This window comes from Panthera onca, chromosome A1, assembly GCF_046562875.1.
Source record: "Panthera onca isolate mPanOnc1 chromosome A1, mPanOnc1 haplotype 2, whole genome shotgun sequence".
Lineage (NCBI taxonomy): Eukaryota > Metazoa > Chordata > Mammalia > Carnivora > Felidae > Panthera > Panthera onca.
Genome location: NC_138339.1, coordinates 120,705,894 through 120,724,996, shown reverse-complemented (window position 1 = coordinate 120,724,996; position 19,103 = coordinate 120,705,894). Strand labels below are relative to the sequence as shown.

General features: G+C 44.6%; 1 protein-coding gene across 7 annotated transcripts in view; it reads left to right on the top strand.

Annotated features, from left to right (window-relative positions):
* The window catches only part of ARHGAP26 (Rho GTPase activating protein 26), a 423,991-nt gene that overhangs the window by 103,204 nt on the left and 301,684 nt on the right, over positions 1–19,103 (top strand). For all 7 annotated transcript variants that reach the window (XM_060635852.3, XM_060635853.3, XM_060635856.3 and 4 more), the window contains exons 3-5: positions 1,551–1,612; positions 5,841–5,912; positions 11,420–11,521. In XM_060635852.3, the coding sequence (XP_060491835.1) occupies positions 1,551–1,612; positions 5,841–5,912; positions 11,420–11,521 (236 nt within the window). The remainder of the gene's footprint in view (positions 1–1,550; positions 1,613–5,840; positions 5,913–11,419; positions 11,522–19,103) is intronic.

Sequence of the window (19,103 nt, the reverse complement as noted above, 5' to 3'; positions counted from 1 at the left end):
AAGTCTGAACCGTGTGTGTAAGAAAGGTCACGGTTTACCATAACTGTCTGTGTCCTTGCTGAGCCTTTTTCCTGTGAGAGGAAGTGTCTAAGTGTCATGAATCAAGAAGCCCATACCAACAGTGGTGAGGACAGAGTGAAATGAGGGTCGGAGGTCAAGGGGCCTGTTCATCCCAAGTGGCGAACTAGGCCCCTTGTGCAGGGGAAAAATCATGCATGGGTGCACTGGAGTTGGCATCTCAGGCAGAGTGGTCAAGGTGTTGGCAAGATGTCTGTGGACGAGAGGAGATCTGTTCTGGGACCACCCTCCCCCATGCACCGCTCTGGCTGAGAAGAGGGCCGGGGTGTTGTGGGGTGTGGGGCAGGAGGGCAGGCCTGAGCTTGGGACTGATCTGTAGTTGCTGCCTACTCCTGGGCTGAGGGTGGTGGGGCTTGGTGACGCTGGCTCCCACAACACAGTTCCTTCTGGCCACCTTCTGTTGTTTCTGTTGAGGTGCCACGTGCTGTGGTGAGCAAAGCTAAACTCCTCTCTCCGCCCAGTTCTTAAAGGCCTGATCCTTCTGTTTTCATGGCACATGGACTGACCCACACCCTCCCATCCCGCCATCTCCTCTCCCATTCCTTAACCAGAGGCTGAGGGTGGGGTTACTGTTGATTACCATGCTGTGTGCAGATGATTTGCAATGTCAAGATGTCTGTCTTTGGCAGGGCCTAGTCACTGTACTTGACTCTTCTTACATTGGGCGTCTTGGTTAGTTCCATGGAGTGAGCAAGGATTGAGAGAGTTAAACTGAAGAAAGTTGTCAAATGCTTATTGAATCCCCTGTTGTCACGCAGAGTGCCACGATCTGGGCATGAGCAAAGGCAGTTGGGACGATAGACGAGAGCAGTGAAAATGCATCATTATAGTAACTGCTGAATACATGGGTACTTTTCCCAAGACTCCACCTTTGTCCTGAATATCCTCAGGGCTGTTGCACCTAGTGCCTGTTGCCTTTGGGAATAATTCTGGTGAAGGAGACTCTCTACATCTGACCACCACGTTGCACACTGCATTGTATTAATAAGTGGCTTGAAGACTCAGGAGGAGGAATCCAGGGAGAAACCGGAGATGTGGCTTCCATTGTGAGCTACACTGGTGTAGTTCGGGTGCCAGAGGAAAGGTTGGTTTCTGACGCAGCCCCACAACCAAGGTTGAAGGGGTCACATCCTGGGCAGGAAATCCTTCAACTCCTAAGCGGAACTCTGCCCCTTCCAGCCGAGAGTCTGGGAGCCAGCCAGCATCTCATCAGTCCTGGGTAGTGTCAGGAACAGGCAGGTTTTTGAAGGAAATCCTTTCCTAGCTAGAGTGCCAGGTGAAATTAACCTGCGTCCAGGGGTCATCCTGGATGGTTAATGATGAAAAGATAAGGGGAGAGCCTTGGGAAGCAATTGACTTTAGGATTCTGCATGTGCCAAGGGATTTCATTCCATAACATACTAACTGTACCTGGAAAGGCTCCCAAAGGCCCATTTGTCTATGTCCCTCTCATGGCACTTTCTCTTTTCCAGCAAGGTCTTTGCAGGAGTTTGCCACTGTCCTCAGGAATCTTGAAGATGAACGGATACGGATGGTGAGTGTGGCCAGGCTGCTCTTTGTCCCATACAGTGTGGTCATGTCAGCCTTTCACACATGTCAAGGGATTACTGTGGACAACTTAGGACCACGTTGTTGAACTCCCAAAGATTGACTATAAGGTGTACCTGTAAGGTATGACTTATGGGTGGATCTTTTGAATTATTTAACTTTGGGAGGCCTTCCATTCCCACGGGCAGGGTGGGAACGAAGGTGTCACACTCTGCCCCCCTCCACACCCCCCCCATTCTCATCTTATTAAATGTATCCAAGAGCTCCTGAAGGGCAGGGGTCACTCCTTCACTTCTTATTCTGAAACACCTAACCCAGTGTCTGCCCTATAGTATGCACCGAGTAAATGGGCACTAACTAAATGATAGCAATCACAAGAAATTCTACAAAGGGGGCACTGTGCAAACTGAAGAATCAAATGCTGATCTCTAGGTTCTTAAGAGATACCTTCTGTATTCTAAATTATTCTGATGAGGTTTGGCATCAATAGATAACAGATAACACATCCGTGAAAAGTTCTTTTGCATCCTCTCTGTATCAGTAAGATATCAAGAATGAAGCCTGAACCGAAATCCCCCTGCTGGCCTCATGGCAGTTGGTCCCTAGGGGGACTTGGCCCTAAGCGGTGGTGCTCCAGAGGCCCAGGGAAGAGTCTGTCAGAAAACTTTTTCCCTCTCTTCCCATGCTAAAACTGATCATTTGAGACTAAGTGTGTTTTCATCTGCTTAGACTGCCAGAACAAAATATAGGCTGGGTGGTTTTTACAGCAAATACTCATTTCTCATAGTTGTGGAGACTGGGTAGTCAAAGATCAAGGAACCAACTGATTTGGTTCCTGGTGAGGACCTTTTCCCTGGCTGGCCCTTGGCCACCTTCTTGCCATATCCTTAAATACAAGAGAGTGGCTCTTACATCTTTTCTTACAAGGCCACTAATCCCATTGTGAGGACTCCACTTTTATGACCTAATTACTTCCAAAGGCTCAATTTCCAGATACTGTCATCCTGGGAGTTTTAAATGATAAACTGCGGCATATCATATTTTTACGACTTTATTCAAAGAAAAATTGGTTCAAACGGGGCAGCACCAAACTGGATATGTTTAGGGACTCTCCACTGGCAGGAAGTATAAGGGAAAGACTTTTATAGCGAACAAATGGAAGTAGCAAGTTAATTATTTGATTGGCCATAGCTTAAGCTTTTGTCTTACTTGGGAATGCCTAATTGGTCTCCCATTTCTTAGCCTTGAGAGATTTATGCCCTTGGGGTTTGGTTTGCTTATGTAGGCTGTTATAACATTAGAGCCACCTACTCTAATGGCCTCTTTGTTTATCTTTGTTTAATTAATTTCACAGAGGTCAGGGCTTCGCCATATAAATTTTGAGGAGATGTTATTCAGTTCATAGCCTTGACCAAGACGTGTATGCACGCATTTTTAATTTTAACCTGCATGATGACTCTGTGAAGTGGTATCTATATCATCCCATTGTCTAGATGAAGATACTGAGGTTTCGAATGGTTAATTAACATGCCCAAGGTCACGTAGTTAAAAAGTGTAGTTAAAAAGTGTCACAGTTTGGATTCAAACGCACATTTGTGTTATACTGAAGAATGTGGGAATTTCTTTGAAACTCCCCACAGAGCGGAAGTTCTCACCTTCTGCCCTGGACAGAGAGACATTGTTGACTTTGATGGCCCATTTTTGGGTGCTTGCATCAGAATCAGGAGGCTGGTAGCTGCAGCAAGGTTGGTGGTGGGTGGAGGCAGGGGAAAGCTTGAGTGTTTGTACACGTGCTACTGCCTGAGAAAGGGAAGCGATTCTTTTGAGTCTGATTCTTGGCCGAGTCAGTATTTGTGGGTGGGGGGTGTGGTGAGCAGATCTCGATGAATACCCTGCAGATTGCCATGGCCCGTGGTAAGGGAACAATGACTGGATTATACTCTTCAGCTTGCCTCTGCAATTTTATTATTAATGTCTGTGAACTGAGTTTTCTGCCATGTGCATCCGAGTATCTGGCCATCTCAAGCCCCTTCCCTACCTCCTTATCCTGGGACAGCCTCATCAATTCAGCTCAACTTCCCAAAGCCGCACCTCTCTGCAAAGACTTCTCTGACTCTCTGGGATATTTGGCCATCCTTTGTATTTTCGTAGTATCTGGTTCATGTATCTGATTCTCCACTGTGTCTGATAATCACTGCATGTGTCTGTCCCATAGTAAATGTGAGTTCTTGAAGAGCATAGAGTGGGCTTCTGTGTCATCAGTATCAGTGCAGTGCTTAGACCGGAGTGGAAATAACACAGTCATAGAATCTTAGACCCAGAAAAACCTTATTTCTCACTATCTGTAGTCTTTCGTTGGCCAGATGGGAACACTGAGGTCTTGTGAAGTCTGATAGCAAGCAGTAGAAGGAATGGGGCAAGGTCTTGGGCGTCCTCTTTCCCAGGTGTAGTTCGTGCTTTCGTGTGTGTGGGGGGGGGGGCGGGGGGGAGGGGGATGCTTCTCCTTAAGGCTAGATTCTCAGCTGTGGATGCCCATTGGAACAATTCGGGGAGTTTAAAACGTACTGATGCCTGGGACAGAGTACAGAGATTCTGATTTCATTGGTTTGAGATACAGCCTGGACGTTGGGATTTTTGTTGTTGTTAAGTTTACTTTTTCTTGAAAAAATATAACTTACTGTCAAGTGTATGCTAACTTGTGCTCTTGGCTCAAGTGTATGCTAACTTGGCTCAGCACACCACTGTGTGCTTGATTTGTGGAAGATTTAAGTGAGGGAGCCCATTAAGCAACATCAAATAATAATAAAAAGCAAACAAGTTAAACATTGCGACCCTCATGTTAAAATGCTCTCTTCTGAGGTAAGTGCTCTCAAAATTGAGAAAAAGGCAAATGGCAGTAAATTTGGAGACTTGCCACCTTTTATCCCTCACATTGCTTACTTAATTCTTGGCTGTGTCCATCTATGGCTTCTGGCATTTACTCTGTTGGTTTCATTGTGATGGATGCACATGTGATTTAGGAAAATAATCCTTTGTTGGGACAAGATTCCTGAAATAATTAGTTGAGCGACGAGTAAGCAGTGAATGACTTAAAAGGAAAGATTGTAAAATATTTTGCTGCCTTCGAACAGACCATGGAATCTTCGAGCTGGAACAATCCAGCCTACTCATTTTGCACATTAGGAAATGAGAGCCCAGAGAGGTTAAATGCTTCGCCTGTGGTCACACAGTTGGCAGCCAGTCAAGAAATCATTCATTGATTTAGTCAATGAAAAATATTTGAGTGCTCCTTTGTTTCAGCACCTTTCTGTGTTTGGAGGAGAATGGCGGGCAAGTGAGCATTTGCAAGATGGTGTGTGTGTGTGTGTGTGTGTGTGTGTGTGTGTGTGTGTGTGTGTGTATTGGTAAATTAGAAAACTTTAGCTGGCTTATGTCTTCTGAAGAAAACGCGTGGTGAGGTAGTGAGAAGTTTGCTTTGGAATATGCTGGTGATCAGGAAAGGCCTCCCTAAAGAGGTGACCTTCAGGCCAAAACCTGAATTAGAATAAGAAATAAGTTGTTCACAAGAGAATTCAGGGATCCAGCGTCTGAGGAAATGGCTAACTGCCAAAACTTGGAAGTGGAACAAGTTTTGTTGCATTTGAGGTGCCTTGGGGTGATGGTATTGTTGCGTGCAGGACCTGATGGGATGAGTGCTTGGGGTGAAGGTGAGAGGCAGCCGTGGCCTGGAGGCACAAATGTCCTGATCCTAGTCCAGTACTGGTAGGAATACACAAAGTCTGGCTTAGAAGGTGTTCATGCCATTGCATGTCCACAGGTGTTTCTTGTTTTTAACCTAGACTCAATGTTGATCTGTCCAAAATATATCTACTTAAATGTAACTTGGTCAATTGGCCTTTACAAGAAGTCACTTAAGGCTGAAATTTAGATCCTGCCCTGTCACCAGCTCCCCTCTGCCTTCACGTGGTTGCTTACCGTTTTAGAGGTCCTCACTGTAAAGAGTGAGTCACACATGGGAAGAATTCCGTGTTTGGAGATGATGACTAGATTTTGATCTGACGTGCTTTCAGTTCACGTATCGTGAACAGTCAACACCTGCACAGTGTTGCTTACTCAAATTTTAAAGTGAGACACGGAAGGAATTCTTAACTGATCATTGCTTTTGTGTTTACGTGTCCCCCCCAACTCCCCTGCTCTGTTTCTCTCCTCACCAGATTGAGAATGCCAGCGAGGTGCTCATCACTCCCTTGGAGAAGTTTCGAAAGGAGCAGATTGGGGCTGCCAAGGTGAGAATTACACAAACTTTGTTCTTGGATTTTAGGGCAGCCTTGTTTTTGGATTTTATAGCGGCTCATCTGTTATTCCCAAGTGTCTGAAGTAAGACTGAGTGTGGTCAAACCCCAGAGCAGTCATTCTAGCATTTTGTTACCTAATTGGTTTGTGCTAGTTCATAAATCATGCAAAGGTAGAAACCGTGCCTCCTTGTGTTAGTAGATACATCTGTGCTTGGACAACGTGGAAATGCACTTACTGTGGACACCCAGGACTCAGAGCCTAGACTGGGTTGCAGATGGGGCCCCGAAGTGGTGGGGAGGGACACAGCTCATTTTTGCTGTGTTTGAAAATGGGCCCTTTGTTGCTAGATCTTGACATTTTTCAAGAGAAAGTGAAAAGTCATAGTTTTCTTTGAAATTTCCTAGTTTAAAAAAGTACATCTTTTACATTGTGCAGGTCAAAAAGCAGGACTGCTTCAACTCCTAGGTCCCAATCTGTTAGCGCTGATGGCGAAGGACTGCAGCTAAAATTTGGCTGATTCTGTCAGTCCCTGAGAAGACTGTGAAGAGAATCTTGTTCATTTTTATTTTTTATTTATTATTATTGTTACTTTTTTTAAACGTTTATTCATTTTTGAGAGACAGAGAGAATATGAGTGGGGAAGGGGCAGAGTGAGAGGGAGACACAGAATCCGAAGCAGCCTCCGGCTTTGAGCTGTCAGCACAGAGCCCGATGCGGGGCCCAAACTCACGAATGGCGAGATCATGACCTGAGCCGAAGTCGGATGTTCAACTGACTGAGCCACCCAGGCACCCCTTGTTCATTTTTAAAAGGTAGATTCTCCAGGGTTCCCCTGCCCTGTGAGAAATCACCAGGAAATCCTAGCTAGTTTGACCTTCAGTAGAGTGTTAGAGGCCACCTGCAGGGAAAGTGTTTTCACTGGAATCAATGAAAGCAAAAGGATTTTTGACATTTTCTTCCTGTTTTTCTGCAACTGTGATCCTTCAGCTGGCGCCACCTGCAGGGAGCTTTGGGCAACATCACTCACCTACTAGCATGCTTAGATTTGACTCAGTCGTGAAATGGCCTTGAGAAGTAGGTGCCTGTACGTGGGAGAAAGATAACTGAAATACAACAAAGTGGGATCTGTCTCCTCACCCCACCTCCCCACCTAAGCACATCTGCTTCTGAAAACGAATATGATGAGGGTCTGCAAAGAAAATGTGCCGTTCAGTCAGAGTTCTTCAGAGGGATGGTTGACTGTAGTTTGAAGGACAGACCATAGCAAAGATTTTTCTTCCAGTTCTAAGTCACTTTCTACTAGTTTTATGCTTTACATTTATGAAGATTAGAGCTCATGGGTTTTGTATCAGAGATTACGGAATATATAATTCAAAGGGAGTCTAATTCCACTAAGATTTTGAGTTTGCCATGAGTGTCCCTCCCTGGGTTCTCATGTGTGTAGGCCCAGGGACCTTCACTTTAGTGGCCTTGGGACCTGTGCTTCCTGTTCATGATAATAGATGGCGGTGGTTCTGGACGTTCTGAAGAGCTTTGAGACAGCAGCAGAGCAGACAGACCGATTTATCGAGTTCTCTTTCCAAGAATCTTTTCAGCCTTCTTACTCTGGCCTCTGCCCTCAGCCCTGCCTTCGGGGTTCCTGAAAGCCCAGAGTTGGCATAGAGGAGGAGCAGGATTCTGAGTGGACTACTCTTGGGTAATACCAGTGATCTTAATGATAGCAGCAGGTACTTTTCCAGAAGTGCGGTAGAGGTGGGGCTGTAGATGGTGAGAAATAGGAGAATAAAAGAATTCAAATAAAATCATAGCTCATCAAAACATGTTGCCTCTCGCGTACTCTAATCTCTCCTTCTTGTTAAACAGTGTAATGCCTTTGGGGATGATTTCCCCTCCCTCTCCTTTGGTCATTTCTTTTTCTCATATACATACATTTATATCCTAGGATTGTGTACCTTTAAGAGAAAGCAAAGAAACAAACTCTTTACCAGGCAGTTTTGGGAGCAGACTGAAGAATACCTAAGAGCCAACCAGGGCTCCTGAGCGGCCAAGTGGAAGTTTCTGAACTCTGCCTCTGTGGGGCTAAAATTACCCTTTCTCCCCATTCTGGTGCTGCTTCGGTTGCTGTAACAACCTGTTGCTACTTTCCAAGAAGCAGAATTTAGTGTTGGATGTGAAGGCTGCCAGGGAGGAGGACTCCTGGGCATTCTGCTGCAGAGGTAGCTGGCCTGCAGCAGGTCATGACCCTGAGCTTGGCATAACCTTGACCCTGTGTTTAGAATTCTGAGTTTGGGGGAGTTTGTTTTTCTGACAGCCGAGGTGCATTTGGAGTGCCGGGCACTGCAGTGAAAGTAAAACAAGTTAGAGAGCAATGGTGAGAGTGGGCCCTAACCTCACTGATGCCATTGGCATGTCAACTTGGGGAGTAGCTGAACCTCTTCATACCCATTTCCCGATCTGTAGAATGGAGACAGTGATAATAGTTACCTCCGAGAGTTCTTAGGAGGAAGACAAGCGAATGCAGGTAAGTGCTCAGAACAGTGCCTGTCGTATAGTCCTTTGATGTTAGCTGTTAGATTCAGTACACACAGTTCATTAATTAAAAAAAAAAATACATGAGCACTTACTCTGTGCCTGGTCCCAGGATGATGGAGAGCAAGTGTAGACGTACTGTGCTCATGGTGTGACTAGAGAGAACGACATGAAACAAAAAGCTAATAAATAAACGTAATTCCAAATTGCGGTAGGTGCCATGAAGGCTTACCTTCACGGGACAGCGGGGCATGGGAAGCAAGTAGTGTTCTTGATAAGGAAGAGGTATGTTCAGATGATGAGTCTGATGACTGCCATTACCACCATGGCTACTGTGATCACTGCCGCCATCATCATCTTTACTGAATTTTATTGTGCACTTTCTGTGTGCTGCGCCCTCTGCTAAGCACTGTCTATGGTTAATCTCATTTTATCCTAATAGTTCAATGAGGAGGTGGCTGTTTTTATTCCTATTTTGTTAGCCTCTGAATTGAAAGAGGAAACCTGAACCTGAGCCCCCATCAGTTTATAGATGAGGGAACCCAGTTTTGGAGGGGGCAGTGATTTGTTTAGAGTCAGTCCATGAGAAGTTGGGAATAACTTACAGGATTCTAACTCTGTCTTTTCTCCATTTAGCCACTGACAGTAGGTTCCCTGGGAGGCGAGCACCGCCTCCTACCTGAGTCAGTCATGAATACCACTCTTCCATCTTAAGAGTGTTATCTAAATCTTTGTAGAGTTACTCCCTGGCTGTCCTGTTGCTGTTTTTTTCAGGACAGAAACTGCTTCCCTTTCTCTTTAGCTCTGGCTGTCTTCTTGAACATGGAATGCGGCAGCTTGAATTGCCAAAAAGTCACAGAATGCTGGTGACTCATGTTCCCTGGCCTTTTCTCACCTCTGGCCAGCTGGGCTAGCCCAGCACAGGGTTCTCCTTGGGGGCTTTCTGACAGGTTGCTGGAGTGGATCTGCAAGCATTAAGTGGAATGGGAGCCCCAGGTCAAAGTTGCCGGTTTCTACAAAGGAAAGAGTTGCTTTAGTCAATGTGTAGCCTGTACCCTTCCTCAAATTTGAAGGAGTAGTATCTCCCCAGGCTTTTTCCTCACTTGCTTCTGCATGTTGAGTTGTTCTTAGGTATAAGTAGTCTTTCAAGCAAAATTCAGATATGTAGAGGTGGATACATGTCTGCTAAAAAGGGTATGTGATGACTGTGCCCGTGTTGAGAGGCTTAGAATCTCGCTTTTGACCAGATAAATAGTGTTCTGACATGGCCTGGGATTTCCGGGACTTCAGGTGGGAGCTTCTCGGTGATTTCTGTCACCTGTCCCACTTAGGCTTGCCCAGTGTTCTGCCCAGAGCATTGGTACTGCTCTTGTGCTCTAGAAGCCTCCACCCTGTCCCTCATATGATTAGCAGGTCTTAGCTCACATTCTTGAGGACCCTGTCTGTGGACTGAGTGCACCTTATTTCCTTCATAGCACTTGTTGCAGTCTATAATTAAGCTATTTCTGTGTTTCCTGGTTGATTGTCCTTCTACTTGAACATTCCCCCCCATGAGGCTTGGGACCACTTCTACTTTGTATTTCCAGTGGCTTCAGGCGTCTGACACAGAGTGATTGCTTCTTCTATCTTTGTGGAATGAATGGAGATGTCTCTGCATTTCCTTACCTGGCTGCAAAAGTTTTTCTCCTCTTGGAGCCCTTGGAGTTGCAGAAAAATACTTGGTGTAGGTTCTGCCTGAGTAAGGAGTAAGAATAATGCGCTTAGTGAAGTTGATCCTGTCTTCAAGCCAGTGTCAGCCTTTTCCAGCCCCCTTGCTTGCCATCCCCCCCCCCTCCAGCCCCCCAGAAAGTGGAAGGAAGAGAGACTGCCCCTGAACATGTGTCTGAAGTGCGGTTGAAGGGTGGGCTTTGGAGGCAGCCTGCCCTGACCTCGGATCCCAGCTGTCACTATGACTTTGTACAAGTTAACCTCCATGTATCTAAGTTTTCTTCTCCGTAAAATGGGAGATAAAAGTATAATCTCGGTGACTCACTGATTTGGTGGGAAGGCAGGGATTATGTGTGTTATGATATTTATATTATTTTTCATTTTGAAAGTTATTAATGTAGGCAAATAAAAATTTCCCAAATGGAGGGAGAAAATCACCCATTATCCCATTTTCTTAACTTGATTATTTTCGTTTATCTTTCCATCTAATCTTTGTCTGTAGGTAGATACATTCTACATAGGATGCACCAAGTTCATATCATGATACTAATACTTTCCCTTACATTATGAGCAGCTTGCCATATGACCACCTAGCCTTCCTAGTTCCATTTATTGGATGTCCCACCCTTTAATTATCTGAAACCCTGTATCTGGGCAGTGATGTGCTTTTGCCTTTTTGTTTGTTTTTATAACTGATGCTGCTGTGAACACATTTGTTGTCTTTGTTTTCATTTGAATTACTCTTCAGTTCAGAGACCCACGTGTGTTCAGTATTGTGCCCAGGAATATTTAGGTCTATATATTAAGTACTTTTTGACTGCTGTTAAAGCTGAATCTGCCCTTACCCTAGATTGGTCCGATTTAAGCTTTAAGTAGGTCTTACTGCTTTGGGATTAGCTTCATAGGTAACTTTGCTCCTTTATTTGGCCTTGAACATCCTTTGAATTAGAAATTAGACATTTCTCTTTCACCGTTGAGGTTCTTAGAAAGTGGAGTCCTGGCTTTGCCACTATTAAATACTGGTATTTACCTTGCCTCTGGCATTGTCTTCTGTGATAGACATTCATACCCGTCAGTCTGTGTGTTGATGGAGGGTTGGTTTGACTTAATATGCATTATTTGAAGAGAAGGAAGAGATGGGTAGTTGGCTGTTCTGGGTCTGAAGGAATGGTGACCTATGGAATTGAGCCGGCAGGTCTTGACAAGGTTGCTTTTATTCCTGCAACGTTTTACTCTTTCCCTCCTGTCTTCTTTTTGCCAGGAAGCCAAAAAGAAGTATGACAAGGAGACAGAAAAGTATTGTGGTGTCTTAGAAAAACACTTGAATTTGTCTTCTAAGAAGAAAGAATCTCAGCTTCAGGAGGTAAGAAACTTCACTAATATCCTGAACAAGGTGTTTAATTTCTATGTGTTGCTGTAGAATATGTGCCCGTTCCTCCTTGCCAGAAAATCCTAGGGTTTGAAGTGGCCTCAGAAACCAGGAGCTTGACCCCGATCCCTCATCAGATGCCTAATGCCTGGATTCCCTTTGTATCTTCACATCCACAACACTCCTTTTGTGGCTGTCCAACCTACCAGGTGGGCGGGAGCACATACTGCTGGTCAACGTCACTCACCTCCTTGTGGGGCAGCCTTGAGCACTGAAATGTACTTCTTCCTTTCAAACTGAAATTTTGTGTTTTCCTGTTTGTCTCACCCTTTACCTTGGTTCTGTACCCTATTGCTTTACTTTTTGACTTCCTGCCTTGTATCACTGATTTGAAAAGTCAGCATCTGAAACACTTTTTTCTTCCTCCAATATTATTGTTACTATTTTTTTAAAAAATATTTCCATTGGTACTTTACAGCAGTCTTCCTTCTCTTTCTTTGTGTCTTTGTTTCCCTCTCTCTCTGTCTCTCTCTCTCTCTCTCTGTCTCTCTCTCTCTCTCTGTCTCTCTCTCTCTCTCTCTCTGTCTCTTTTTCTTTAAGCAGGATTTTATCGTCATTCATATGTTTTACGCTTTGGTAACTTTGTTTCACAAGAGATAAATTATGTGGCCTGCCCTAGGACTTTCTGGATTGGCATGAAGAGTAATTCACTTGGAAAGATAAGTTAACTTTGCAACCATGGATCTGTCATAATTCTCATTTAGTTCATGGAGACTTGCATGGTAAGGGAGTGGTTTCTGGAAGACCGAGCAGGTTATAGTGGAACTCCAAAGTTGACTACATGGATGTCATTTTATTTAACTCTTAACGATTTACTTCACCTTTCTCAGGTATGTGGTAAAGAGAGGTTGTGACTTCCAAGTTAGCCCCTCATTCTTTTTTTTTTTTTTTAAGTTTTAAATATAAATCCCAGTTAATTCACATACAGTGTGGTATTAGTTTCAGGTGCACAATATAGCGATTCAGTGCTTTGATACATCACCCAGGGGTCATCACAGCAAGTGCACTCCTTAACCCCCATTGTCTATTTCACCCATCCCCCCACCTACCTCCCACCATGTAACCATCTGCTTCTTCTCTGTAGTTAAGAGTCTGTTTCTTGGCTTCTCTCTCTTTTTCCCTTTGCTCATTTATTTTGTTTCTTAAATACCATGAGTAGAATCATATGGTATTTGTCTTTCTCTGATTTATTTCACTTAGCATTACACTCTGTATGTAGCTCCATCTGCATTATTGAAAATAGCAAGGTATCTTTTCTAATGCCCAAGTAATGCTCCATTGTGTGTGTGTGTGTGTGTGTGTGTGTGTGTGTGTGTGTGTATCACATCTTTATCCGTTCATCATTCGATGGACACTTGTCAAGCTAGCCTTCATTCTTCAGTTTACTTTGTTTTTGAGCAAATACCATGCAGTGCTTCTGTCACATGAAAGTTAATATGAAGATCATATGTTTAAAGGATGAAAAATGAAGATAACATAGGAGATGGTGGAGTCTGAACCCCTCCCAACCCGATTTGTTGCACATCCTCAGTTAGGAATGTCTTGCTCTCAGAGCCCTTTGCTTTGAAATGCAAGTTTAAACCAATTGTGTAAATGATGAAGAGGAGTCAACAACACTGCCAGCAACAAGTGTTTGTAATGGGCTTTGCAGATCAGTTCTTGGCCGGTCAGCCAGCTTATAGCAACTGAGTACTTGGTGTGAAAAGTAGAAAACACTAACCTGTCCTGGAAGATTTCCTACCTGGCTAGGGAAAAAGGAGCAAACACATGGGGAGGTGATTCTTGAAGGTAGCCTAGCTCCTCAGGTGAATCTTGTCAGATGTGCTGGAGAAGGCTAAAGAGAACCTATTTTCACTGGATCGTATATAAAGTACTTAATTCCTTGGATGGGATCCCAGCTGTGTGGGGGGTATGGGCACTGGAAGATACCCAAGAATATGCAATTATCCATGATAAATTAGGATCTGTCCTGATGCCCTCACTGTTTAGTGAGTTACCCTTCTTAGAGTCATTTAGCATTTAGGGTTTGGAAACTACCTTTAAGGAAAGTCTTTTTGGCTGCAGCTTGCAATGACCAGATGTGGCCAGCTCTGCAGTTCCTAAGCAGTTAGGTGAGTCAGGGTCATTGAGAGTTGAACAACTGTGTGATTGTTCTACCACCTGTTGGTGTTGACGGGCCATAGCACAGTTAGTCTGTAGGCATGGCATTCCGCAGTGTGAGGATGCTTTTCTGGTCTGTTCTCTCCATACCTGGATGCTGCTTCCTTGGTCTGGGATGACTGTAACATACTCTTCTAAAGCCATGCCAATATCCTCTCCCCCCAAGATAGTACAGTGTCAGCCCAGAGCACTGTCTGGGAAAGTGATACCTTACTTCAAGGCCTGCTGTTGGGTGTTTTCACTGTGTGACCTGGGGCAAGTACTCACCTCTCTGATCTTTTAGTTCCATTTTTTGGTAAAACACAAAGTATGTGTTCTCTCTATTTCATGTATGGGGATGTGTGTTATGGCTGCTAAACAAATATAAAGTATTATCCCTATGACTGGCTTGTTCCTCCCCATTTCCCGTTCCCGAATTGAATGGTACTCTTCGTCACTGCCTTGGTGTGTTCAGGCTAGTAAAAGAGAATACCATAGGTGAGACAGCTTATAGAGACAGAAATTTAATTCTCACAGTTCTGGAGGTTAGGAAGGCCAGTATTGTAGCACTGGCAGATTTAGCATCTGGTGAGAGCTTATAGATGACTCTTCTTGATGTGGTGTCATGTGGTGAAAGGACCCGGGAGCTCTCTGGGGTCTCTTTTATAAGGGCACTCATTCCATTCATGAGGACTCCATCCTTATGACCTGGTCACCTCCCAAAGGCCCCACCTCCATGTGCTGTCACATTGGAGCTTAGGTTTCAACATACGAATGTTGGCAGGGACACCAACTTTTACTCTATAGCCCTGACATTGTCAGTTACAGGTATTAGTGGGCATTTCTACATTACACTCTTTTGTGGTTCTTTGTGTGCTTGTCTTTGACCTCGTTACGCTTTCTAAGTACTTTGAGGGCAAGGAGTGGGCTGTAAGTCTTTCTTTAAGGTCCGGGTATTCTTGAGCATTGCTTTTTAGTTGTGCCTGAGCTGAATTAAATTGATAAAAATCTTATAACAACAAAAACGATACAATACTTTTCACTGACCACAACAATAAGGCCAGCAAATATTTACTGATGCTTATTTTAGGTACTGTGTTAGGCACTTGGAATCTTCTGAAATCCTTATAACCACTCTGTGAGGGACAGATTTATTCCCTCGCCGTTCAGTAGCCTGCCAATAGCTAGTCAGTGAGGTTGTGAACCCTGGCCCCTGACCCTGGAGCTCTTTGAACTCACTGTACTCTCCTAATTGCCTCTTTACCTTGGGAGGGAGGGATGTTGCTGGGCAGCTAGGCAGCCATTGTTATTCAATGCCAGTGTCGTTGAGATAGGATTCACCACCTGAAGGAGGGACCTTGGTAATCTTCTGATTGAACCTACTGGAAATACTTTTGAAGGAACTGGGTTCCTTGCAGAGGTCAAGGGATTTGTTCAAGGTCCTCCAGCTATTAAGTGATGATTTTCTCACATTTATTAAAAAATCAATTTGGAAATATTACCAGACACCTACTGCACTTTTAATGAAATGTACTTTCTTTAAATATCCAGAATTCTTACCTAATTGCAGAGCTCTGAACTGAATACTTTGAAATTCTAGCCAATCCCTACATTTGGTGAATAAAATTATAGTGCAGTGATGTGGAATGACACTGCCATCTAGTGGGTGATTCTTTTGTAAATTAACTTTTCTTCTCCAAGGGCTAAGAAGCTTTAAAGACAATATGCACTTAACAAATATTCATTGCATACTTCTGTGAGTCCATTCAGGTGTTGAGTGTATCGTGGAGAGTAAATGAATGATCGGCTTTAATGAACTTAGAGCCTAGGACAGTGTTTGTTTCCAAGAACCTTAGAGTGGTTGGTGCATCTCAGACAAGCTGGTAGATGAACCGTTTCTCAAGTAACAAGCAGGGAAACCATCTTGAGTGGTTGCCAGGTGGGCTGGACTCCTGGCCTACCAGTCCATTGTAGGGTGGGGCGGGGAGGGGGTCTAATGATGTGAAGAGCTCTATGGCTCAGGTGAGCAAAGGCATTGGCAAAAGAAACCTACCATTCTTTTTTAATTAAAAAAAATTTTTTTTAAATGTTTATTTTTGAGAGTGAGAGAAAGTGTGAGAGGGGGAGGGGCAGAGAGAGAGGGAGACACAGAATCTGAAGCAGGCTCCAGGCTCTGAGCTGTCAGCACACAGCCCGACGCGGAGCTTAAACTCACGGATTGTGAGATCATGACCTGAGCTGAAGACGGACAACCAGCAGACTGAGCCACCCAGGCGCCCCGAGAAACCTACCATTCTAATTGGATTTCTTCTTCTCTTTCCTGTGGAAATGTATGGAGTTATGCATTTCTTCTGAGAACTGGATCACTGATGGCCACGTAGAGATCAATTTATTCATTCCTCAAGCATCTCTTGAATGCTTACTATGGGCCAGGCAATGTTCTGGAAGCTGGGATAGAAAAGTGGAAAAATGAGACAAAGTCTTTGCCCTCATTGATATTCTATTGCAGTAGGTGAGCCACAGGCAGAGAAAAGCATTGAAAATAATTTTACATAGTGATAAGGAAATAAATTGGGGGGGGGGGTAGGTTACCCCAGCGCTTTTTACCTTATATACATTAACATGGTCACTAAAGCCTTTTCTAAAGAGGTTAACAAATGAATTGAAACTAGAAGGATGAGAAGGACCACTAAGAGAAAAGCTAGGACGCTGTTCTTGAAGTTGTGCGTGTATTGGGGTGCCTGGCTGGCTCAGTCAGTGGCGCATACAACTCTTGAGCTCAAGGTTGTGAGTTTGAGGCCCACACTGGGTGTAGAAATTATTTAAAAATAACATATTTTAGGGGTACCTCGGGACCCTATTTGGTTAAGGGTCAAACTCTGGATTTCAGCTCAGGTCATGGCATCAAGGTTTGCTGAATCGAGCCCGGCCTCAGGCTTTGCACTATCAGCGCAGAGTCTGCTTGGTAATCTTTCTTTGTCTCTCTTTCTGCCCTTCCTCTGCGCTTGTTCCCGCTCCCTCTCCCTCTGTCTCTCTTTCTCTCAAAGTATTTTTTAAGAATTGTGTGTCATAAAAATCTGAATTACTGGGTCAGGTCATGAAATAGAATAGAGGAAGCTAGAACAGAAGAAAATTATAAGGCATGTTTTTTGGGTCATAATGTAAAAGTTTCTTATGGTGCCTTAAAGTTTTAAAAAACTAAATATTTAGAAGAGGTTTGCAAGCAGAAGGAACACCAATTGCAAAGTATTTGGAGTGTTAGGGGACAGGGAGTCAATCTGGGAGGCTGGAGTATAGGGAGGATGCATTGGGGGGGCGGGGAGGCAGGTCGCACAGGGTCTTGCAAACCATGTTTGAGACAGAGGGAGACAGAGACCGAGCATGAGTGGGGGCAGAGAGAGAGGGAGGCACAGAATCTGAAACAGGCTCCAGGCTCCGAGCTGTCAGCACAGAGCCCGATGCGGGGCTCGAACCCACGAACCGTGAGATCATGACCTGAGCCGAAGTCAGGCACTTAACCGACAGAGCCACCCAGGCACCCCCTTCTGATTCCAGTTTTAAGAAAGCTCTTCTGTCTGCTGGGTGCAGGCTGGATTGGGGTTGGGGAGAGAAAGAAAGCAGGGAGACTAGTTAGGAAAGGAGTTTAGTCACCCCGAGACCCATGGTTGACTTAGGGGGGAGGAGCTGAAGGCCATCTGTCTGAAGGGCTTGGTGGTAGTAACAGCAGATGTGCACACAGCCCTTTTTGGCTTTCAAATTGTTCACATCCTTTAGCTCATTTTCTCACAAGGGCGGATACTACCTCCAGGTGTGGGAAAGAGCCCCAGAGAGGATAAGTGACTTGAGTAGGCCTCTCCAGCTAGAAAATGATAGAACTGTGAGTCCAACCCAGATGTTTGGGCTGTTAGCTCCCTGACTGATGCCGGGCTCTGCTGTCTGTCTCCTAGGAGTTTCCTCCATTGCTGCCTAATGGCAGGAGCCACGTTGCAAATTTCCAGAATGACCCTTTCTTGAGTTGGAGTGTCAGTTGGCAAGCCTGAGCAAGGAGGATATTTGAGGTGTGTGGGTGGTCAGGGGAAGTGGATGCATCCCTGGTGTAAGTGTGTTGGATTTGCACTATGAGGAAATTAGACGCTGCAGGAGCATATGGGGCTTAGCTGGCAGGAGCCCAGGTGGAAGGGATCAGCCCAGTGGTCTGAAGAGCCACACCTGGGGAAGGAGGGTACAGCACTTTCTGAAACTGGGCCTCCAAATAAAGATCTCTCAGTCCGCAAATACCAGCTTCTCCTGCTTAGAGGCTTAGAAAATACCCCCAAGTTTAGCCCTTTGCTGTGTGTGTGTGTGTGTGTGTGTGTGTGTGTGTGTGTGTGTGTGTGTGTGTGTGTGTGTGTGTGTTTGGTTGCCTCCCCACCCAGCACTTAGCCAATTAGCTTCTATGTGTTAATATGTTTACCTAGGAGGAAGTTGCTCACAGGAGAGTTGACTGGGCTGTTTGTGCTTTACCAGGGTTTGTAATTTTCTGTTTATGGACATAATTATTTAGAATCTTTTTGCTTCCCTATGTTGTGAGTTCCATGAAGGAAATTTCTTTTTGTGCATGATGGTTGAATGAATGAATGATTTGCCACGTTCTTTAGATAGAAAGATAGCAGTGTCATATTTGGTGTAATGGGAAATATGTCCCCAGTTTCCTCTGCAGGGATCTTGACAAAGGCACACTGGAAGAAATATTTCTTTGGGGGCTTTGTCTGTCTCTGTGAAGTATGTTATAGAATGGTTTCTCACCCCGTCACTTCTAAAGAAGGTAGATGTTTGTTTCCCACTACCAGGATATTCATTTTTATTAAAAAATCTTAAGGGGCGCCTGGGTGGCTCAGTTGGTTAAGTGTCCAGCTCTTGATTTCCGCTCAGGGGCATGATCTCACGGTTTGTGAGTTTGAGCCCCAGTTGGGCTCTGTGCTCACAGTGCATAGCCTGCTTGGGATTCTGTCTCCCCCTCTGTCTGCCCTCCCCCTGCTCGTGCATACTGTCTCTAAAAAATAAGTGGATAAAATTTTAAAAAATACTAATATTTTTTGTCATTGAAATGTGCATTCACTGTAACAGTGAGGTGGCATAGCAATAGTGTGGAAATGTTATGAACTTCACAGTGATAGTTGAGGTACTTAATAGCATCTTGTTATTCTACCCAGGCTCATTTTCTCCCCTGCTGTCTATATCCTGCATCAGTGGTTTGATTGTACGCATGTGTGGGCCTATGCAGCACCCCCTCTGCATGGACGGAGAAAGGAGGCTTAGATGGAATAGTGTAATTACTCTGCTGAAGTAAACTGACAGTTTGTCCCTTGACAAACAAGAAAATAGGTGAAACTCATGT